Here is a 24,179-nt window from a genome sequence, read left to right on the forward strand (position 1 = left end):
TTTTTCTGTTCCTCCTCCAGTAAGATGAATAAACTTTTCCTGAATTAATCTGGGTGACACTTCCTCCTTTTGTTTTCCCTAGAACTTTCAGCTTCAGATCTGGAATAAAACTCGTTCTTCCAATTGATATATTTTGCACTACAGCCTTTAATCCGTACTGCTCTAACAGTATTTAAGGCTATGGCACCAAGGATCAAAAGTGAAAGGGAGGAGAGAAGTGTGAGAATGACTGCAAGCATGTTAGCAACCTCTGTAATGAATGGCAATTGAAAAGAGGAGAAGGATGGTGAGTGATATTAGTCAGGAAACATCTCATTCTTTTTAAAGCTTTACTGATTTATTTTATTTTTTTAACGTGATGAGCAGGAAGATGGGGCTTGTTTTCAGTTCCTGACGCTGTATCTGAAGTATCTCAGATCGCTGTATCTCAGCAAAGTGTAAGCTGAGTGAAACACTGAAAGCAGTGCACATGGACTATTTTCGTGGGCCTCTTAAGGTGGAGAAGGGCACGGTTAACTTTTTAGATCTTAATTTTAGTGCGTGGGAATGGGTGAAGAACAGCCTTAAGGAAATGTCAGTGTAAAAAGGGCCTTGTTGTAATAAGGCTTTTTTTAAACAGTGGCTTGTCAAAGGAATAGAGGAACCAGTTTGAAACTCTAGGTCTGTGTAACTGGCTTGGATTAAGTGTGGTGTAGTCAAATTAAAAGGGGAAGGAAAAAGATGCTCACGCCTGTGGTTGCCTAATCAGTGAAGTAGGGAACAGCCCAATTCAGGGGAGTGCAAATGTAGCAAAGCCATTCTCTGGATCTGTTGCAGTCTGGCTGTTCTGTTACTCAGCTGTGATTACAGGAGTTTCAAACGCTCCTTGTTTAAAGTCACCACGTAGGTTTTTAAAAATTAAGTATTTTTTAATGACCGCAGGAGGAATAATAACATGGAAGTTTGCATCAGGGAGATGATCTGGCTTTTGGGAAGAAGAAAAATAGGTGACTGACTGAGATTAGCTGGGTATCAAGAACATCTTTTCCCTGGATTCCAGGGGCTTTAGCCTGCTTGCCAACATAAATATGGGTGTCTCTCTAACAGCAGAATTACATCATATTAGTTTGTGCTTTTTGGAAATCCATGATATGAAATATGCGGTCCAGTTTAATACTTCCCTGGTTTAAGAAAACAGGGAGTTAAATGTTGAACGGGGCCCTCCTTTTTCCTCTGGGTGTTTTGGAGAGAACAGAGGTCTCCTCTTTCTACAAAACCAAAACAACAACAACTGAATTTCTCATGTTTGTAACTTGGTCAGACTCACGATGTTCTACATTCACTAAAACTCTGCAGCTGGCTGTGCAGGCCTGAACAGGGAGCTGAAGGCATTTAGTGTGAATGCCCAGTGTTTTTAGGCAGTACTGAAGTTCCTGTTACTTGCAGCAGTCTGGTAGACACTGGGTTTGTGCTGAGTAAAGGTGTGGAGAACACCTTAATGAGATGCCCTCTCATTCACTGAGGAGGAGTAAAGTACGCCGTCTTACTGATGGCTTTATCCTCTGGGCTTTTGCCTTCCTCAAGTTCTGCAAGGAAGCTAACTTGAGACAGGAGTGGACAACCTTTCTGTCGTGCTAAGCACAAAGTATGCCAGGTAGGGGGGTGGACGCGCAGATGGACACAAGGTGCCTGTGTCCCTCTCTGAAATTCACATGAAAGAAAAATTTCTTATGTCGTCTTTGATCTCTGATGTGATAATTAAACACACTCGGCATGTTCTGGCAAATCTGAAATGCCCTCTGGTTCAGACTTGTGCAGTTGGAAGTACTTGTTTTGAAGTAAACCCTTCCGAACATACATGTTACTGGCTTTTCTCAGCTGATATGTGATCGTTTTTTTTTTTTTGGAAGTATTTATCCATGGTCTATCTTTATTCTTTCAAAGTACTGTCTGTATGGACTCGGTCTGTTTCCAGAATGTCTACACAGCGCGATGCTTCTGGGGTGTACTCGTGTCCTCGGCGAACGTGAGTGATTTCAGTGAGCTGCCAAAGGACCACAGGCAGGAAAGTTTACTAAATTGTAACGTTTATATCTGTATATATACATAGTAAAGTGTCTTTCCTGTGAGGAAAAGTCTGTGTCACACGGGTTTTAGCACAGTCAGTTAAGTGCTCCTCCCCTCAGTTTTCCTTTTTCTGTTCACCTCAGGATTACATGATGGAATTCAAATTTTCTCAAGAAGAGCGGCGTATCTTGGATCGGCACCGCTGAAGTTACCTTCTGATCGCAGCACCCGAAGCGCGGTCCTGTAACAAACTTGTCAAAAGAACACGTACAATGGATCTCAAAGAAAGCTGCCCAAGCGTTAGCATTCCCAGCTCTGATGAACACAGAGAGAAGAAGAAAAGATTTACTGTAAGTATAGACAAGCGTAAGCACTGTAGGCAAATGCATAGGTTATTAACACTTAGAAGTGCTACTTTCTTGGTTTAAGTAGTGAGTTGATTGTTATTTTCAACAGGCTTACAGAAATCCGTTCACTTGCTCTTCTGAGCACTGGCCATAGTCCAGTGTGAGAGGTTGTGAATGTTTTACAGTGTTTAACTCTGCTTTCTGCAAAAAGAATTTGGCTTTGCAAATCTCTGATACTCCACTTCCCACCCCCAAATAGCAGCGTTTTCACATAAAAATATGGAAGTGTTCAAATGCGGGTTTAACATTTTAGTACCAAATCAAATTAAGATTTGGCATCCTACATGATTATTTTTAAGAAAAACATTTTTCTAAAGGAATAAAATGTTTTTGAAATGGCCTTTTTCCCCCCATATAGGTATCCTATTATGCTTTTATTTTTTGTAAAAGAAAAAAAAAGTAAAATATCACATTCATGAAAGACCTTTTTTCAGTCTTCCTTCCTGTTTTCCTGATTCTAATGCCTATGAGTTTTTTCCTATCCTGTTCCCATTTCCACCCCTGTCATTCCCCTCCCTTTCTTCCTTTTTTGGTCTCCCAGTTTGACTTTCTTTCTGGAAGTGGTCATACCATTCGGTGGGGAAACTCTCTGCATTGCAGACTGAAAAATAAAGGAGTGCAGGGTGGATTTTAGTTTTGCACTTCTTTATGTTAGTGTATAAAGACAGCTTAATAGTTCTTCCTTTAAAAAGCTCAAACTGCTTCATTGCTCTTGTGAAACTTCCTCTGAGCCTGCTCTCTCTCTGTCTGTCTCTCTCTGAATTAGTCACTCTTCAGAAGTGGAATGTAAACAAACTTAGGCTGAATTGCTGCCTGAAGAATACAGCAAAACAAAGATTTACGTAGTTATTTATCTGTGTCTATCCTCTTCCCCTCCTTTCAGAGAAGAGTGATATTTGATTCGGGTTTATCAAGATGTAATTGGAGGCAGGAGCGTGCTAGTAAAAGGAACAAGCAAAAGAGAACTTTGCTGCATGTGTGGGAAACTCAAATGAGCAAGAAAAACTTGATAAAAGTCTAAACTTCAGCAAAACAGGCTTGTTTTATTGCCTCAGTGCTGGCAGTCCTGCTGTTAAAATGTGTCAGTGTGGTACATTTGTGGCACATTACTAGTGTTTAGATGCCCAGGTCATTTTAAGGGGTGTGACAACCTTAGCTACTTCAAGGCGATTTCTCCGGGCATGCCCTTCAGAAAGCTCTACCAGCAATGGTAGGAAACTTCAGAATGTAGAGAGGTGGGGGGGTAAAGAGGAATCCATGCTGGCTGTGTGGAGGTATGCCTTGTCTTAGCATTCTCTGCTTTCTGCATCAAGCAGCTTGACAAGAGCCACTTCTCACAACCAAGCTTTTGACTGTTATCACATGTATTTTACGATTTGATGACAGTAGTGAGGGTAATGCTGAACGTTGTGGCAGGAACTGTGAATTCCAAAATGTCTGAGAGTGCTTTTGCTTTGTCTCCTCTTTTGTAGCTGCGCTATAATGAGTGGAGCCTGTCAGTACTGCTTTTGGACAGCAGTGAGAGAGAAGGGTGGGGTGAACACTTTGTTCTTAACAAATTTGTGGTAGGTCATAGCTGTCTGTTTCTGATGGCAGTGTTAGTTCAATCTCTATAAACAGCAATAAAAGCCTCAGGGTGAAAGAAAACGTTAAAAAGATCAAGACTTCAGGTGACCACTTTGTATAAGCTTTACCTTAATATCACTTACGGTATATATCACTGATGTGTCTACTGTGAAACTATTATAACTTCTGTTGAGACCAGTGAGATTTTAGGAATTCTAGCTCAAACCTTACTGTGGTTCACTTGATGTTGGCACAGAAACAACATAAATATATGCAACTTAGTGTCTACTAGCTCTTCTTTTTTTTCTCACACTTGCCATGCTGAAGCGTTTTTAAAAACAACACGTGTCTGTGTACTTGTTATTCTGATAAGTCAAGCTTTTCAGTTTTGTCTTTTTGAAATGAGCTCTTAGTTCCTCCTGAGCATCTTCATAACCTTTTATTGAACATTTCATTTGTTTTTATTAAATTCTACCTGCAGTTGATATATTTATTACCAACATATATACATATTTTGACTAATAATAATTTCATGTTTGAATTTTTTAGGTTTTCTGACCAGGAAGCTTTTTTGCTTCCACTTAATTCCTGGTAGCCAGCTTCTTTGTATATCCAATCCAGATCACTGTCCTGCCTTTTTCTAAAGATTCAACATTCACTGTCTTTTTTTTTTTTTAATAAAAAGGGGGAGGACAAAAAATATTTGCTTGTTTTGGACTATACTAGGCTATATTAATTGCTGTTCGGTCCTGCTTTATAGCGGCCTGCTTTCTTTTCCCTGTGTTGATGAAACAGCTGTGTTTTGGATTTCTTGCTTTTATGCCTGTGCTGTTTAATGTCTGAGGCTTAATCTTGTCTTCTGACCTGTCCTCTTGTCTTCTACTATCACATACGGACACACTAAGAAATCTTAATATGTCTGATGCCATATGTGTTCATGATGTTCAGTGCTTTTATATCTGTTGAACTTGGGGTTTTTCTTTAGCTGGGCATGCAGGAGTTTAGGTGATGGTGTGAGCTGGGTTCACCTCTTACGGTTCTTCTGTCTTTACGCTCTCCCATACTGTCTGAGTCATTGTTCTTACAGCTAGCTGCTGCAAGAACAAAACAGCTTTAATTTTGAGGTTGCCAGCTGGGGGGATATCATCTTGCGTCTGAAGTTACGCTCATCTCTGCATTTTGCCCTGCTAATTTAAAATTATGTCCATGGCTTGCTGCTCAAGTTGGTTTGCATTGATCTGCCGTGCAGTCACAGGGAGTGGTGATTTTGTGTGAGCATTATTTGCGGGACATGATTGCTGTATAAGCAATAAGCACAGTATCTCAGTCTTGTTTTGCAGCTGAAACTTGTGCTGAAACTTTCGCTGTTAACAAACTAGGGAGGCTCTAGAAAGGTGCATAGCTAGGCTTTATGCTAAAGCATGTTTAACAGTATGAGAGAGAGCTAGTTATCCAAGCAGAGTCTCATCATCACCCAAGTGGATGCTTCCATCCAGCTTCCTGTGTTCCCCAGGGAAGACTGAGGGCAGCTTATTTGAGAAGCTAATCTGCATGAATACAGATCTCAGGCTAAGGAACTGATGGTGGTGTCTGCCGCTTCGACTAAGGGAGCTGAAAGGAGAGGGGTGAGCTGCTGTTGCTGGGGCATTCCCAGCTTTCTAAATCAGGAATTAGCAGCCTTCTGTACTTGTTTACTTGCCGTCTCCATCTTCTCCCCTGAAGAAAGAGACAGACCCTTTCTGGAAGCACAAGAAGATAGGGAAGGGAGTTCAACAGGTTGCATAAGAGGAAAGGTGTTGATGAGAGATAGGAGAAGTCAGCACGGACGCTCATCCATCAACCAGGTTTACAAAGCCCCGGATCCACAGTCTGCCTGGTTACTGGAGTCCTCTGCTACCACGGGTTTGAATGTCCACAACTGTGCAGCAGGTTCCAGCTACTCCTCCCTTGATCCCAAAACTGCATTACGTAACCTGCCCTGTATGTCAGCCACAGCACGTTTTTCCCCCTGAACAATTCATAGCATCGTAGACAACTCTAAATCCAGCCCAAATCGTTCTAAGTCCTCAGCATTCTGTCAGGATCCTGACTATAATATACATTCAAGATGTTGCGAGTTGTTGTTCTCCATATACCTGTCTTCCATATGTGCTTGCTCCCTAGGTTTTGGTGAAGGCAATCTGCAGCTTTTAAATGTTTTCCTTCCTTAACGGTGGCATTCATTATGAATTATCAAGGTGTTAACACATTCCCTAGCAAATCCTGTTGGATATGAACGAATTTATCAAACTCAATGAAATCAGCTTTGCTTTTTCTTTAATTTATTCAAGCACCAGCTAATCAAAAGCTATCTCTGTAAAAGGCAAGGCGCTTTTGATTGTTCTTTTAATCCTTTGCATTGCTGTTTATGCCTTTGTTGTCAGAAAAACATAATTGTTCACCTATGTATACACTATAAACTTAACAAGCTGGCCTGACTTTCACCTAAGGATTAAACGTGGGAGTTTTTTCTAAACTTTGCTATTGGCGATAACTTCATCCTTGTGTTACTGCAGGTTTACAAAGTGTTGGTCTCGGTTGGCAGAAATGAATGGTTCGTCCTCAGACGGTATGCGGAGTTTGATAAGCTCTACAATACGGTAAGCAAAAGGCAGGCTTATGGCATCGTGCCAGGATAGCACAGGGTAACACTTGTTTGCAGTGTTACGGCTCGAGTTAATTTCCTCATCGAGGAGTTCAAGTCAACATTCAATAACCATGGAGGCCTGTTTAAAAAAAAAAAAAACCCACGCTGTAATTTTCTTTAAACTTTGGTTTGTTTGAATTTTAAACTGAAAATTGGCTCTTTGGTCACTGCTTTTTGTTGTTGTTTGGGATCATTGTGAGTGAGGAGATCGTTGTGTAGTAATTCCAATTTACAGGTTGTCAAAGCACATGAAGTGTGTGTTTGTGATGGTAAAAATCACAGCGAAACTTGAACTATCTAGCTAGATTAATTTCTCTTCAAGTAGGCGTTTTACTTTGAAGGACTGAAAGCAATGAAGGACTGAAAGCAACCTTTTGTCTTAATACAAAGTCAGTCATGAAGTCAGTCAGAGCAATTGCTACCTGTATTTTCATAGCCAAATTCGGTGGTGGTGGTCCAAATGAAAGAGGCCTCTTCAGCAACTGAATGACGATTTCTTTGACTCATTGCTAGGAGAGGATTTTGCCCTGTTTATGTAGTGGGTAGGTACAGCAAATACTTCCTCAGCTGTGCAGTCTGTTACCTGTCCTGTGTCAGTACTGATCTCTAGTTCTTCGTGTTTGGAGCCTGCAATTTTTGCTTTAATAAATGAAGAAATAATTCTCTGTGATCTCTGTAAGGAAAGATGATACCAACTGCTTAACGGTGCTTCAGTTTCCCTTCCATTGCCCTTATCAGAAGTAGTCAGTCTTTCTTCCCCCTTCCTCACTGTACATGGATTTACATTTGGCAGTGGTATCCAAATGCAGGCAATCAGCTTGGTGCTGTCTTAAGGTCTGAGCTGAAGTCATCCTGGGTACAGCGTGCCATGCTTTGCCTGTATCTTGGGGTAGACTTGAAAGTGATGTGCAAACAAAGCATCCCCTTTTCAGTGCCTCTAGAGTGTGTTTTGGTGATCCCGTTCCCTTTGGTAAGACATTTCAATGATCCTGTTCCTGTTGCTACACTCCCTTCCTTCTTCTCTGTTCAGATTGTCGTTGCTCTGCTGAAGTTCGTTCAGTGCTGGTCTTTCTAATGCATGTAGAAATGGAGGTCATGGGGAAGCATCTAGTTCCTATTTTTACATTCTAGTTTTACAGTGTAAAACATCAAAAATAACTTGTATTGCTAACTGGAAGAGATACAGATGTTTGCAAGGGAAGAACAGCTGCCAGCTACTGTACTAGAAATCTACTTTCTTAAAAGAGGATGGGAGAATAAGATTTGCTCTTCCTGGGAGTACCTGAAGATGAAGTGAATATGATCAAGGCTTGGCTTGGCTCAGCTCACATCAGATTTTTTTGGTGAAATTCAATGATGTTGTGCATGATCTGATCAGTTTATCAGTACAGAATGTAATTCAATTATCAAATGCAGTATCATAAAGCATAGGTTGTGCACCTGTTTGCAGTTTTGACTTGGGGTAGACCACCTGTGACTTTTATACATAAAAAAGCATACATGCATACATATGTAGCATACAGAGGCAAGAAAATAAAAAAAAAAAAAAAAGGAAAAAGAAAGGAGGGACAGGGAACACCCAAGAGAGAAAGAAAATTGATGGAGGAAGAAACAAGGAGAATAAAACCAACATGGAAATTCTAGCCTACGTTTTTTTAATCTGGGACAAGTGGAAAGCCATTTTGATAACACTGCAAGAAGACAGTCCATAGCTTTCTAAAGTGAGCTGCCGTATGGATTTAAAAGGGTGTGACTAGCACAAACAAGCTGAGTGCAAGTTGTTTTTTTCCCAAGCATATGGGAAAAGGAGAGCAGAATTACTAATAATCAGGTGTTCAAACCGTTCCTCAGAAATCAGACAAAATGCAATTATTTCTAGATACTTGATGTCTAAGCACAGTTCAATTGTACATGTTTTATTTTCAGCTAAAGAAGCAATTTCCAACTATGAACCTGAAGATTCCAGCTAAAAGAATATTCGGAGATAATTTTGATCCCGGTAAGTTATCTTGTTACTTGTTTTGTCAATGTCTTCATTTTAGACTTGATTTGTTGCAGCCTACAAGAAGCTATCTTAGATGAGTATTACAGCAATCCTCAAACCAATGACTAAACCAAAGGTTAGTCATACTTCAGTAAAGAACAGGAGCTAGCGTAGGTAGGTATTCTGCCTTCTGATCTTGAACAAACTATTGCTTGGTGGCCTGATACTTCTTGTACTGAGTGCTCCAGCTCTTCCAAACTGTCCCATGTTCTGGATTGTGAGAGATTCTGAATTGTCGCTTGTAATCTCCCTTATATAAGAGCAAAAGCCAAATCACAGACTCTTCTAAACAGATGCCTATTAAATTTTAATCTACTTTGCGTGACTCTTTTCCCCCTAAAAAATAAATAACTAAGGGATTTGTCCTTGAAGGCTTTAGAGCTTTGTATCTAAATGTGCTTCCTTGGACAGTTCAGACGAAAACGAACCTTTTCCTGTTGTTGTTGCGCTTATGGAAGCCTGTCTGATGAGATGATGGTGTGATCCAGTTAGGAGTGATAGGTCCCAATTAAGCTTGCCCTGCCTGCATCAAAATGTTAATGGAAAATCATTCCTAAAAGTGCATCTAATCAACATAAGTGGCACTGTGGATGAATAAATACAAAGGCTAATGAGCAGTCTAGGTCTTTGCTCTGAGTGTTTATACTCATCGTTCAGACCCTCTTTACTTAAGGATTTTGCTGAGGGTCATTGGGAAATTCCCTCCCTCCCCTGGCTTGTTGATGTGATCCATCTGAGTTGGTAGTTTCACCTCCTCATGCACCTATTTAAAGCTTTCCTATTCTTCTTTGCTGAAGTTTGAGTGGATTCAAAGTTACTGACCTTCTTGGGATGTGCTTCAAGTACAAGTAGATATAAAAGTGTTGACCTTCTTGGTGTGTGTTTGGATTTTTTAAGAGTTCTTTCAAACATCTTAATTTTTAGCAGCTACAGTTAATTATCTGGAACCTGACATGAAGCTTCCTTTTCATGTTGCCTTCCTCCAATGGCTGCTTCTGATAAAAATGTAAAGGGCGTCCAAAAGTTCTACATGTATTGTGTCTACAGGGACTTCTTGCTTTATTTTGGTTTCTTTTATCCAAACTAGGGACTTTCAGAACTGGCTGAAGACCTATTAATGTCACGCAGCCTGGCCTTCTGTACAGCCAGATATACAGTGAGGTTTCTTGGACTGAAATTTAGAAAATGGGATTTTAAATGGGAATGGAGGGAATAAAACTTTAATAAAACCATATTTGTAAAACATAGTTCTCAGTCTTGTTTTCAATTTCTGAGGGCTATCCTGAAATTCTTGAAGCATGAGAAAATAAATAGTTCTTAAGATTTTTCTTGCTGCAGGGCAGGGCGATACACACTTAAATAATTCTTTATCTTAAAACTGATTTACTAAAGCTTTCATATAAGGTTTCTGATGACTTCTGAAATAAGTCACATTTTACAGATTTTTGGAAAAGTATTTTAATTTTGTCAGTCCATTCTTTAATGTGCAACTTGAGTATGCAGTATTGTAGTAGTGTATTGTAGTCATAAGCATAGCAGAGTGAAATTGAAATATCCCTTTCCCAAAATCTACTTAAAATACTGTTATAATGTACATTATCATTTAAACACTGTTTTTCTTGTCACTTGGGTTATTTCAAAATTAATTCCATTTTAACTTTAAAAACAGGACAGAAGGAAATCATAGGAACCAGTCAAAATACAGAAGTAGGAAATTACAGCATACATTTCAGCTGATGTGGTGCGGATGTTTTTTCTTCAACAACATGGATAGGTTTGTAGGCTTAGAGTGGAGATTGCATTCTACATCTACCATGCTGAAATAGCTGGTGTAGATGTTGGTGACTTAGGTAAAATCTTTATGCAAATTTACCTCCTTCTGGGCATTATTTAATAACCTAGCAGGGATTTAGGGATTATATTCCTGAAAAAACATGAACATTTTTCTTTATATTTGGGGGAGGGGGGGACTTGAAAATTGTAAGTTATCAGGAACCTGCTTATGGCAGTCATTGGAATACCTTAAAAGTTAGTACACAAATTAATGTTTGTGGAATAAGTATTTGAAGTATTTGTAGTTGACACGAGCAGTGAAAGATGAGATTTTTCTGTTCGATGCTTTCTCGTTATTTTCCTATTTCAAGTCCCTCATGTATCTTTCCGTATTGCTTAAAGAGTTGCATGTTTTAAGCTTTGTCTGAGGTTGAAGATTCTGATAATTTATGTATTTTTTTTTTATTTTAAAGTTAGAGGTGATGTCCAATATGGAAAGAGATGTATTTTTACTTAAATATCTATCATGGTAACATCTGAGTGCCTGCTGGCTGGCTGATTGTGCAACTTTTCCACTGCCATACCTTTATTATGGAAATATGCTGCTCAGTGGGACTGTTTGTGTAAAAACTTGTGCAATTGAGGTCAAGTTTTGCCTCTGGCTTTTTTTCTGAGTGAAATTAGGACCTGAAGGGCTCATCCATGCAATGGAGGCTGCACAGGTTAGCCCACTGTGGTTGCACGTTGCTCTTGGAGCACTTCAGTTCATGTTTAATCCACCTGTCTTACTACATTTTAAGGTAGTGTTACAGATAAACTGAAATTTGTTCTCTCACCTCACCTGAACATTTTTAAGCATGTGATTTTCATTTGTTCTTTTTAACTGCTATACATTTAAGTCCTCAAAAGGAAAAATTAAACTGGAAAACAAGTCTTTTTCATGATCTCACTGATCATTCCTAATAAATCTTTTTTTCAGATTTTATTAAACAGAGAAGAGCAGGACTGAATGAATTCATTCAAAACTTAGTTAGACAGCCAGAGCTATGCAACCAGTAAGTAGTTTCATTTCTGTTTTATAAGGACTATTTAAAGGACATGAGATGTCAAATACAAAATTGCAAATTAAATACTTCTTACTACATTTATTTTACCTGTTCAGTGCTTTTAAGTATAATAGATAATCTTTAATATGGTGGCTCTCTTCTTGAAGAGAAATCTCGAGGCTGAAGAATAATAAAAAATGTTTTTGTTTTCTCAAAGCCAATCTAAAAATAAAGTTTTGCAATGAACTGGTTTTAGTTTCAGGGGTGCAAGTTCCAGTATAAACTCTCTTGCTCTAGGGTGGATGCTTGTTTATACTATTTGAGAACTCTACCACTTGCTGCTGTGTTGCTCTTCTAGGAGTGACTGCCTGCATCCTTTTGTTAGAGCAATTCTCCAGAACTTGTTTTTAAGCATGTCAATCGAGTAGCTTAATCAGCTTCCTTAGGTGGCTTGGGATAACCAAACTGACCACCTTAGAGCACACAACTATGGTTCTGTGTAGACTCTTCTCGCAGAAGAACTGCAGGCGTGATGACCTCTGTCAGTGGGACAGTGATGAGATAGATGGTCGTACATCATAAATAGCTCCAGTTAAATCTGGGGGTGTGTTTGCAAACTGATCTTGAGGGTAAACCACACTTCTTTCAGTATAAATCTAAACCTAATAAATTTAAACTAAAGCCATGCAGCTTTCTACATTGCTTGATCTCGTAAAACAGCAAAGCTCTGTCTGGCGTTACTGAGTTTCCTTATTGCATATGCTTTGTTTAATTAGCCTATCAGTACAACCTGTGAAACTGTCCCTTTCCCACAGGAAAAAAATACCTGAGCATATTGCTGCAGTTTGAAATATGCAGTCAGATATTTGAAATATGCAGTCAGATTTTATTTTCCAACTATTTAATGTCTATTAAGTTGACGTATGTACTTCCTTTCCTTTTTGAAAAAGAAGGAAAAAAAAGTCTTTGTATATGTATTCCTTGTGACAAGTGGAAAAAACTTTGAAACACAGTCTTTATGGTGAAATAGTTTTCCACTAAAGGAAATGCTGTGAATTTTGTGGTCATAGTATTGTTCTTCTCTGGGAAAAAATAGAAAGCACTGTAAAATAATGTGTTGAAAGCTAATCTGTTTTGTTCAATTAGGAACGGATACTTTTTTTTTTAATTTAGCACAACCCCTTCTCATTTGGTCTTCAGTTTCTCCAAATACCAAGTATTTCATCTCAAAACATTTTAGATTTGTTCTCTAAATGGAAGGCCATCCTTTTCTTTTTTATATGCATCACACATTGCAGCAAATCATATTAATAGCTACGTAATCTGTTGTCTTTTCGTATGTGCCAATAAATATGAGCAGTAAAGAAGTACCAAAACATGACAACCTTATTTTTTTGGTACAGCCTGCTAGAAACTGCTCAAAGAATATGTGGCAATTGAGTCTTTTACAGTAAGCCCGTATACATGCTTTCTTAAACTGTTTTGCTTCAATGTGCCAGTAAATTTGATATTAAGTAAAATAACTTATAGAAAGTTAGTAATGTACAAGGAAGACTTGGGGGTGTGTGCATTTTCAGAGAAGTTTAAGAAAGCTCACCTTCCACTAAATCTTCAAGCATTAAAACCAGTATCGGGAGTTCATATTTTAAGTCTTGCTTGGGTAAACTTTCACTAAAAAACTTAAGGTTTGTTTGTGATGCTTTCTTCTTTCTGGAAGGGAAGGCACCTGAACATCTCAATTGAAAAGCACAAATGTCAGGTTCAGTGTGTCCAAGATAGAAATGCTTACATGATTTTCTGATATGTAGCTTTATGTTTTTGGTTTTTTATCCTTCAGTGAATTTTGTTCTTGGATTAGTCATGTTTTTGAATATTGTATCAAACCCAAATATTTCTGCTCAATAATAAACCCAACAAAAACCTGAAGTGCATTAGAGTGATCAGAGACTCTGTGAGGGCTGCTGGATGATTTTCCTGCAGTCCCTGTCAGGTGGAATACCAGGCTGGGTGAACCATTGTCTTAGAGTGAATTTGGAATTAGGTGGACCAACTTCAAGCTGCATTTACTCAGTTAACTGTATTTGTAGGAGAACTTGCTCTCATGGGTAGAATGCAGATACAGCACGCACAAAAAAAAAAAGTCGTAAGGGATAGAGATCTGATCTTTCCTCCCCATAGATGAATGATAGGATCTGCGAATTTGTTCCTTGTGAACACTGTGAATCACCTAAATCACTCAGCTGCTTTCCCCCTCAAACGTAGGTCTTCACTGAAAAGATAATGTCCAAAGAAAATGTTTGAATCCCAGTGTATAATAGTGAATGCATTAAAGATGTACCATAGTTATTTTTAAATAGACCAAAGTAGCTCCTTAATGAAAATGAGTACGTTTGCATAACACTTGAAGAACTTGAGGATAACAATACCCTGCAACCTCTATGGGGAAATGAGTTATCAGTTCTTTAAGTGAGAAGCAGGTATCTGTATTAGTTCCCTAGAAGAGAATTAGAGTGACGAGATTTTCTGGTGTCAAAATCTGGTGGATATAAAAATGAATATGGAACCTCTGGATTTCAAGGGATTGCAATACATGTTGGGTAAAGTTAAACCTTGCATTACAGTAGTCTGGTTCTTTTAAAATCTTCCTGTACTTCATGGCTTTTTGACTATCTTTTTTGTATAAGAAAGAAAGCAGTGTTTTGCATTTTTTAAAAAGGTGTGCAGAGAAGGGGGAGTAGCTGGGCACCATTATTTAGATAAAGTATGTCTTTGCTATTGACAGGGTCTTAATATTTATTAATTTTACCATTTAGTTCCAAAGATTTTAACTTTTTGAGCTTGTTCATGTTTCTGTGTGTATACAGAATTGTGTATCCGCAATTTTTGTGGGGGTTCATGTGTTTACGAACTAGAAGGAACCATATTTAGGCAGAGCTTGGGACCCCTTCATGGATTTTCAGAGATGATCCATAAACTAAATTTACCTAGTCCAGTGTATAAGTCCAGACAAAAACAACGTTCTGGTAGTAAATATACAATGTATATTGAACATACCTTTCTAAACTATTTTCTTAACTCTTTTAATTGGATATGTGAAGTTACTTTAGGAACAGTTTCAGTGTATTTTAAAATACTTTGAATTAATACAGCATGAGCTAATGATGCTGCTGCAGTCTTGGCTAAGGAATTGGTTCATTAGACTTTATTTTATTCATTACTTTTTTGCAATGCTTCCACAACTTCTAAAATTACAGATGAGAATTGTGTAACAACGATCAGGTATGCCTCTGGCTGCTACATACTGCAGAATTGTTGAATACTCTGTGACTGTACAGCGGTCTTTCACTGAACTATTTTTTTCTGCTCTGAATTCACTGGTGGACAAAGTTACTATAGTAACTATTTGAGATGTATTACAACATGCTCTACTTAATCAGCCAGTTGTCCAACATAATTAATGCAGAAAGATAATTAAGGTCAGGTTTTGATACTCTGTGTCTAGTGAAAAAAATGTTAACTTTTTGTTCTTCATTTTATAATATACAGAAGTTCTGAGACTTCAGTTATTGTGTGATGAGTCAATATTACTACAATTTTCAAACAACGGTGATTTTTCTATTCTGGGGAGTGAGGATACAAAACATACCCTGAAATAGATCAGAATGTGGAGTTCATGTAAGATGGGAAAAATTAAGCTGAAACAGTAGTGTGAAATTGCATGAACAATCTTGTCGCTGTACTTTAACCTGAAAGGCTAATGGTAACTGAAATAGATTTCATGCAGAGTTTAGGAGTACAGAATGTAAGCGATGGAGACTGTGAGCCTCAAGTAATTTATGACACGAGTTAGGTTCAGTAATGCTAATATGAAATACAGTAGCTGGAGAAATGTCAAAAACAGCTAAGCTCTCACTTCTGATCCTTGCTTTACGGAAGTGTGGAGGGTGAAATAGAAGGAAAAGAGCAAAGTATATCTGCTTCTGATATAAAAGCTACCCTATTTTGTATATATTAGTGATGAAAGGGCAGCTCCATTTTTTTTGTTGTTGTTCATACTGAATGACTCATGCAGAGTTTTCTATCTGAGGCTGTCCTGGGAGCTTCTCAAAAAACTTCCTCTGAAATTTGGGTAATGCTTCTTCCTGAATAAGCTAGCTACCTTTTAGTGAATCATAGAATGGTTAGGGACAGAAGGTACTTTAAAGATCACCTAATTCCAACCCCCCTGCCAAGGGCAGGGACATGTTCCACTTTACCAGGCTGCCCAAAGCCCCATCCAACCTGGCCTTGAACACTTCCAGGGATGGGGCATCCACAGCTTCTCTGGGCAACCTGTTTTAGCTACCCTCTTTTAGTTTAAAACCACTACTCCTTGTCCTATCACTACACTCCCTAATAAAGTGTCTCTCTCCTGTTTGCTTGTAGGACCCCTTTAGGTACTGGAAGGCTGCTATAGGAACTCTCCTGTCTTTATAGGAGAGGTGCTCCAGCCCTCTGATCATCCTTGTGGCCCTCTTCTGGACTCGCTCTAATAGGTCCATGTCCTTCTTGTGCTGGGGGCCCCAGACCTGGATGCTGTGGGGTCACAAGAGCAGAGTAGAGGGGAAGAATCGCCTCCCTCACCCTGCTGGTCAATGCTTCTTTTGATGCAGCCCAGAATATGGTTGTCTTTCTGGGCTGCAAGCTCACATTGCTGGCTTGTGTTGAGCTTCTTGTCAAACAGCACCCCCAGGTCCTTCTCCTCAGGGCTGCTCTCAATCCATTCTCCACCCAGCCTGTATTTGTGCTTGGGATTGCCCTGGCCCAGTTGCAGGACCTTGCACTTGGCCTTGTTGAACTTCATGAGGTTTGCAAAGGCCCACCTCTCAAGGCTGCCCAGGTCCCTCTGGATGGCATCCCTTCCCTCCTACGTGTCAACCACACCACTTAGCTTGGTGTCATCAGCAAACCAACAAAGGCATTAAACAGTGCCAGTCCCAATACCAACCCCTGAGGAACACCACTTGTTACTGATCTCCACCTGGACATTTTGAGCCCTTGACTGCACGCAACTCCTTGAGTGCAACAATCCAGCTGATTTCTTACCTGCTGAGTGATCCATCTTTCACATCCATGTATGTCCAGTTCAGAGACAAGGATGATGTGGAACAGTGTCAAATGTTTGGCACAAGTCCACGGAGATGATGTCACTTGCTCTTCCCCTATCCACCAGTTCTGTGATCCTGTTGTAGAAGGCCACCAAATTTGTCAGGCATGATCTGCTCTTAGTAAAGCCATGTTGGATGTCACAAGTCACTTCCTTATTTTCCATGTGCCTTAGCATATTTTCCAGGAGGATCTGCTCCTTGGTCTTGCTGGGCACAGAGGTGAGAGTGACTGGCCTGTAGTTTCCTGGGTCTTTCTTTTCTCCCTTTTCAAACGTGGGGGTTATGTTTCCCCTTTTCTGGTCAGTGGGAACTTCATTAGACTGCCATGACTTCTCAAATACGGTGGACAGTGGCTTAGTGACTATGTCTACCAGTTCCCTCAGGACTCACGGATGCCTCTCATCAAGTCCTGTGGACTTGTGCGCCTTCATGTTCCTTAGCTGGTCTCAAACCTGATCTTCTCCTACAGTGGGTGGTTCTTCATTCTCCCAGTCCCTGCCTTTGTCTTCTGGGACTTGGACTATGTGACTGGAGCTCTTGCAGGTGAAGACTGAGGCAGAAGAGTCATTGAGTACCTCAGCCTTCTCCATATCCCAGGTAAACAGGTCTATTCCCTTCTAGAAAGAGCCCACAATTTCCCTGGTCTTCCTTTTATCAGTGACCCACCTATAGAAGCCTTTCTTGTTGCCTTTGATGTCCCTGGCCAGATTTAATTCTAATAGAGCTTTAGTTTTCCTAACCTGATCCTTGGCTGCTCGGATGATTTGTTCATGATTTTGGTATTGGAGTTATCATGGTAGTGAACTGAAGGAACTTGAAAGATTCATGTCATCTCTTCAAGTGGTATGCGAGCCAGAAGCAACACCCAATTAGGAATTATTTTGCCCCAATTTTGCATCTCGTTATGTACTATGGGAAGCTTTCAGTCTCTCTTGCCAGCTTTGGAAGGATAGCATTTTGGTCCTGCAATTAATTTGAAAGATTTATTGCACTGTTGTTAGTGCCCAGCTGGCTTACACTGAGACTACAAAACCACCACCTTCCACTTAAAAGCAGATGGGGACGGGAACATTACTGCTACCATGTACCTGTTGGGACATGCATCTCTCTTTGGGATACAGACTGAATATTTCATTCTGTTGTGTTACTTCATTAATTTTAGAAAACTAAAATTGATCTTTTAACTGTTCATTTTTTTGGAAAGAACTTAAGTTTTTTTGTGGTTGCTGGCTAGTTAGAACTTATGCTTTACATACGGCTTTTTCTTCTAATATTTTTAATGTAGCTCTACAGAGCATTGTCTCGTGAAGTCTTCACATACGTGTACTTTCACATGTCAAATTTTTGTGAGTAGAAAAACTTATTCTATGTAACATACTCAGCAGTTGAATTATGTTGCTATAAAAACATTTATTGTATACAGTCCTTAATTACCAGAAGCGTAAAACTTTGTGATGAGTAACTTCTTGGTCCACTGCTGTTGAAGCCATTACTGTTTTTCTACGATTCTGGCTGAAATCGTGCAGGTTATTGGTGTCCTAATGCATCTAATTGTGCTTCTAGCCCAGGCGTCAGAGCGTTCCTTCAGATGGATAACCCCAAACACCAGTCGGATCCATCAGAAGATGAAGATGAAAGGAGTAATCAGAAGGTAATAAAACAGACATAGAACAGTCTTCTAAACTTTAGCTACTCGACAGCAATCTTAAGTATATTGCTTACTGAAAATTACCAATTGGTTTTGCAGTAAATCTCCTCTCCGCTCTTCTAAATGAAACTGTTCTGCTGTGGGCTGTAAGATATTTTCCTGTCAGATATGAACTGCAGCGAAGATTTAGAATGATTGCTAGCTTTGTCTTGCTTCTTTCCCACTTGCTATGGGTGAAAGACTCGGATTTAGTCACAGTTTAGTTGTCACAGTTCTTTTCAGTCTCTTCAAAGATTCTTGCTAAGGACATCTGGCAAGGAGCAGCGGAGACTGAATTTTTAATTGTGTGGGGTTTGTTTGTTTGTTTTATGTTTGTTTTGGTTTTTAAAGAGAGGGAGAAATGTAATTCTCTTGGAGGAAAAAAAAAATCAGTCTTTCTAGAAGTCGCTCAGGAGCAAAGATGGATTTAATTTCAGTTCACACTGAACACTGTGTGAGGTCTCAAGCCTCTTTTGTCAGAAGAGCTACTACAGAAGTACAATTTAGATGGATTCTCTGAAAGTTGATTTACAATCTCCAGAAACAGCACTGGTTGAAAAAAGAGTATTTCTAGGAAGGCAGAAGTGCCATGATTGACCTTGTTTTCTCTGGTTTACTTCATGGCATATAGCTGTGACCTTAGTACTTCTCTTTTTATTCAGTCCCTCTTAAAGAATGCAAGAGTTGCCTTTCTGAATCTACTGTAGTACAGTGCAGTGTGTTTTCTGAAAGTCTCACTTCAAAGATGCCAGTCTTTGCTTTTTTTTTTTCCTAAAGTACTTGACAGCACAGCGAGCATACAGCAGAATGTTGCAGAATACTATAATTTAAAAGACAAGTTTTCTTCTCCTCTTTTGGAAGATACTTTAAGTAATGTGGAAAGCTTCCATAGAAAATACATGATGTATCATATCACAACAAATTCCAAAATAGGAGGAGAGCTAACGTGTAGTGGCCTGGGCCATACTCTTTGATAGAAAGTTAATGGTCTCACAGTTCCTGTAAGTGATGTAGCTGTACAACAAGGAACAATAACAAGCTTCCCTTCCAGTCTTAAAATGTACATAGTACTCTTTAAAAATAGTTTAGTGCAATGGCGTGGTTGGTTCTTACTAGTGTAGTAGTCACGTCTAGTGCTGCTGGTCAGGGCATTCTCTGCTTCTGTGGGAGTGCTGATTTTGTGATGCCTGTTTGCCTATCTCCAGATAACTTGTCTTTGAGATTTATCTTTCTCTGATAAAATCCAAAATAAGGCTAAGGGTACTGCTACTGCTTCTTTATTTAAAAACAAAATGGAGAAAGTTACTTAAACGAAGGTGGTTTCCTCTTGTCTGTGTAATTTACAAATCCCATCTGGGTGTGTGCTGGTAAGACTCATACCATTCCTGGAATTAGTTAGTTAACCTTTAATGTCAGGATGGGAAAGGTTGGGAATGTTTTTTCTTGGTGGGGGGAATGTGCACTCTTTTTTTAAAGCACTACATCTTTAATTAGACTCTCGCATAAACAGTGGGGTTTAAAAATAATTTTATTGGTAAGGTCTTGGAGAATTTAGAACAAAAGGTAGAAAATGTATTCCTAGAGCGAATACAGAAGGGATTAGGCTCTCCAGGAGGAACACATCGCTTGTTGACACAGTCTTAAATTTTCATTCCTAATCTTGTCCTTTCTATCTGCACATGACTACTTTATTATCTTTATCCTGCAATATGATGTGTGTAGAAATACTTTGTGACAACGTGGTGATAGCCAGATATTTCAACTTACAGTGTTCCCAGTTTAGATGCTAGATATCTGTAAAAACCTATTCTAACAAGTGGGTATAGATGGAGCAAATCAGTAAAGTATTTTGAAATTACCACTGGTTGAAGTATAAGAGAAAAATTTAAAAATAAACAAACCTCTTTGTTTCTCCCAACAGTTAAATTCTACCTCACAGAATATCAACTTGGGACCATCTGGAAATCCTCAGTAGGTTTCAATTAACTACAAACTGAAAAATTAGACTGAATATAATTGGTAATAGTATGAAGAGTTCTTTGGACGTACGGCTTTATTTTTTATTTTCACTGCTTGGAAGGAAGCAAGACATTTTAATCCTGTGCTAAATAAACAAACCCCCCCCCTTTTTTTTTTTTTTCCTTTTTACCTTCAGGTTTTGTTAGTCTGCTGTTATCTGTAGGTTCATGCCTGGTGTGCCCTGGGACTACACTGCTGTCCTTTTACTTAAGGATGATATAGCAAAAAAAACAACACCAAAACTCTCTTCCTTTGGGAGTGGTCCCACAACTGTTAAGAATGTGACCAGTTTCTGAAAACAAGTTCCTTTTAGTACATTACAAAGGAGCAACTTACCTTGTTGATAATACAAACCTAGTCACTGCAGTCACAAATTGCTTCTCTGGTGTCTTCTGCAGAGTTTCTGTTCTCAGGTCTCTGTGAATTTGTGCTTTTGTCATCGAAGCACAAAGCTTTTTGTCTTTTTTTTCCTCGTTTTTTTCTCCTCAGATTTGTCCTGGGCTAACAGGGGAAATGGTTAACAGACTGCAGTGAGAAATTAAATTTTAAGAGTACTTCCCTTGAGGAACAATAAATGAAGAGGTGTATTGGGACATTACTGTTGTTTCAGAAGCTGAAGGGATGGATAATTACTTTGCTGACAAAAATACTTCTGAATTGTACTTAGGAAAAAATGAGGGGATTATTGGAAATAACTGAAAGGAGTGGTGATGTGGGAAGTGGAAAAACAGACTGAATTTATACAAATACACGCTCAGAAGAGGAAGGTGTAACAGCCTCGCTCCTCTTGCTTTAATTTAAAATGGGGGAGCAATGGATGGAGGGAAGGATGGGCTGAGGAAAGATAGAATAGATGTCAAACGTGGTCCGTCCTTCCCTCATGTAAGCTTTAGAATCCATTTGGCTCTTGTGAAACAGGAGATAAGCTCCAGGAAAAGTCATGGGGAAATGAAGACTTAAAAATTACAAGACACTAGAGGCTATGGAGGACAAAAGAATAGTCTTACTCCTACTCTGTATCTTTAACCTTCAAAATTAAAAAATAAAACTCAAATGATGCAACCCTACCACTTTTTCTGGAGGAAAATAGAATTGCAAAACAAAGGGCAGCTTTGTGGAAGTCCAGGTATTGGTTGGAATGAAGAATAAAGAAGGCTGTTGACAGACCGCTCTTTTTGTGTTACAATTCAAGTGTTATGCTAGACATCTGTACAGATGTGAAGCTTGTAATTGATACCCAAATAACCTGTATCCTTTCTAAATATCTTTCAGCGCTAAACCAACAGACTTTGATTTCCTGAAAGTTATTGGGAAAGGAAGCTTTGGCAAGGTGAGCTTTCTAATTCCTGTGTCTTACCTGGTGCAAGGGTTCCAGCTGGTGTCTTGTGCATAGCGACTGTTGGCTGGAGACCTTGCCGGAGGCTTCGGAAGCTGTATCATCCTAGGATGGTATATAAATTCTTGTATTAGATTCCTGTTGCTGCCACTTCATAGTAGTGCTGTTATTTATTCCTGTTGTGGTGGTAGTCTGCCTTGGTCACTTGTTGGGAGTAACAAATTAGTGTTTTCCTCTCTTGTTAAGAGCAGTAGGGATCCTCTCTTTTCCCCAGGGAGGAAGGGAGGTACCCCTGTGCTTGTGCGGCAGCTGGAGTACAAATCCTGTGCTTCCCTTTGTTGGTATGGGCTGCTTTGTCAAGCACCTAATGCTATGGAGCAGCACTTTGAAAAGTGACTTTAATATGGATATTCTCCAAAGAGATGCATCAGAGAAACCCTCTTGAAATCTTTAACAAGTTATTTTTCAAAGTGTTGTTTTTCCACAGAATTAACTTTAAAACTTACAAAAACAGCTGAAATTCATCTCTAGAGAGCCAGCAGCTCCTGGAAAATAAATGCTGTAATTCAGTCTTTCATGATATCACTATATAGACAGATTATGCTAAACTGTATCACTGTATTGGTGCTAGCTACTCTAAACTCTGTTCGCTCTGTGGTGATTGACTACATGAAAAGCAAAGATGCTATTGAGAACACATAGCTTTAATGCTTTTCAGTTATGCTGAAATTAAGAAATTGTTAATAGAATGTGAAATACAGCAACCACATTTCTTCATTTGTTTTGAACTTCACAGGTTCTTCTTGCCAAAAGAAAACTGGATGGGAAATATTACGCTGTCAAAGTGCTGCAGAAAAAAATTGTTCTTAACAGGAAAGAGGTGAAGAAAAATATGCTATCTCCCTCACCCCTTTCTCTTTCCCTTAATTACAAAATTGTTCCTATTTACTTACTGATCCTTTACTTCTCTACAGCAAAAACATATTATGGCTGAACGTAACGTGCTTCTGAAAAATGTGAAACATCCATTTTTAGTGGGATTACATTACTCATTCCAAACAACAGAAAAGCTTTACTTTGTTCTGGATTTCGTTAATGGAGGAGAGGTATGTGGTGATTCTACTTGGATTTGAGTCTCTTCATTCCTCTCACCTAGAATTAGCACAATAAAATGATCCTTTACAGTGGGCTGTGATCAGTATTATCCCAAGTTTTGAACCTCTTATTACTTCATCTAAAGCAATGCTGTTCTTGCAGACTTCTGTAGCTATACAGACCCTGTTCTTATCAACAACTTCAATCCAGAATTAATTCATGGTTGTCAGATAAAAATACTGTCTCTTTTACAGTTACCTAAATTTATCTCTGTTATGAATTAATCATATGTTGACATTTTTCAGTATGTAAAACTGTCTTTTTCTCTTTCATCTGAATTAGCTGAGATGCTGGTATTTCAAAAGTGGAAGGAAAGAAACGGGCAATTGAATTTGCTACTATGTTTATAGGAATCTTGGGATTATTCTGTGGCTTTGCATTGACTAATTATTTGTTGCCAAATAGCCTTATTCTCAGGATTCTTTTCCTTGAAGTGATGCTATTGAGTATGAGGAGTCACTAAGTAACTTGGAGGAAAATGTGTGCAAGAAATGGAAGAAATCTGTAGATATTTAACTAAGATGTTTTGGACCACTTTGTCTTTAGCCAGAGCCATGTTGCTTTTCAAAGTACTCAGTACTTCCAGGAGTGCTCAAGAAGCTACTGGTCAAATAGCTAATAAACATGAGAAGGGTATGAAATGTTGCTTCTATTTTTTCATAAGGTTTTATGGAAAATTGGGGTATTGCAGACTGAACTGTGACTGAAGATCACAAAGTGTAGTGAAAAATGATTGTGTGAAGGTAGTTGTCCAACGTATATGCTGTAAAGGGGAGCTGTCTTGTCAGTTGCTGTTTTCAATTTGGTAACTTATAGTTGTAAAACACATATACGTTTTCCAAAGGCCTTACAAAGTCGTAAAGCAGAACGGAGGAGGAGGAGACGGGATGCTGTTGTAGAAGATAAAACTCTGGTAGCTGACAGAGAACATGAGAAGGAGGGGTAGAATTTAACCAGTTCGATTCAGCATACCTCAGGGTTACCTATTATGTCCCTGCAGCTGTCTATACACAGACAAAAATAAAGTATGTAGAATAAATCATTATGAAGTATGTGAATTGTGGTATATGTTAGTAGATACTTATAAGGCCCACTGCCACTATTCGTGATGCCCCCAGACCTGGGTTTCTGACTCCTTTGAGTGTTGGAGTCTGGACTTTGATGGACCTTCCTCTAGTCTAATGTACTGTCATCTAATTTAGACAGCATTAACAAACTCCTGGTTTGCTCTACTCTGAATCTTTGGCTACAGCTTAGTTTGGCATTC

The 24,179-nt window shown here is 39.1% G+C and overlaps 1 protein-coding gene across 2 annotated transcripts in view; it reads left to right on the plus strand.

The window, feature by feature from the left end:
• Positions 1-2,202: 2,202 nt before the first annotated feature.
• Positions 2,203-24,179, plus strand: part of LOC121064401 (serine/threonine-protein kinase Sgk3) — a 29,408-nt gene continuing 7,431 nt past the window's right edge. Inside the window, exons 1-9 of one of the 2 annotated variants that reach the window (XM_040545809.1) lie at positions 2,203-2,396; positions 6,575-6,658; positions 8,632-8,704; positions 11,502-11,577; positions 18,279-18,366; positions 20,324-20,373; positions 21,694-21,751; positions 22,554-22,637; positions 22,732-22,863. In XM_040545809.1, the coding sequence (XP_040401743.1) occupies positions 2,319-2,396; positions 6,575-6,658; positions 8,632-8,704; positions 11,502-11,577; positions 18,279-18,366; positions 20,324-20,373; positions 21,694-21,751; positions 22,554-22,637; positions 22,732-22,863 (723 nt within the window). In that variant the 5' untranslated portion in view covers positions 2,203-2,318. Of the gene's footprint in view, positions 2,397-6,574; positions 6,659-8,631; positions 8,705-11,501; positions 11,578-18,278; positions 18,367-20,323; positions 20,374-21,693; positions 21,752-22,553; positions 22,638-22,731; positions 22,864-24,179 lie in introns of those variants that run through there. The other variant, XM_040545810.1, reaches the window with a different exon arrangement.

Source organism: Cygnus olor, chromosome 2 (assembly GCF_009769625.2).
Source record: "Cygnus olor isolate bCygOlo1 chromosome 2, bCygOlo1.pri.v2, whole genome shotgun sequence".
Lineage (NCBI taxonomy): Eukaryota > Metazoa > Chordata > Aves > Anseriformes > Anatidae > Cygnus > Cygnus olor.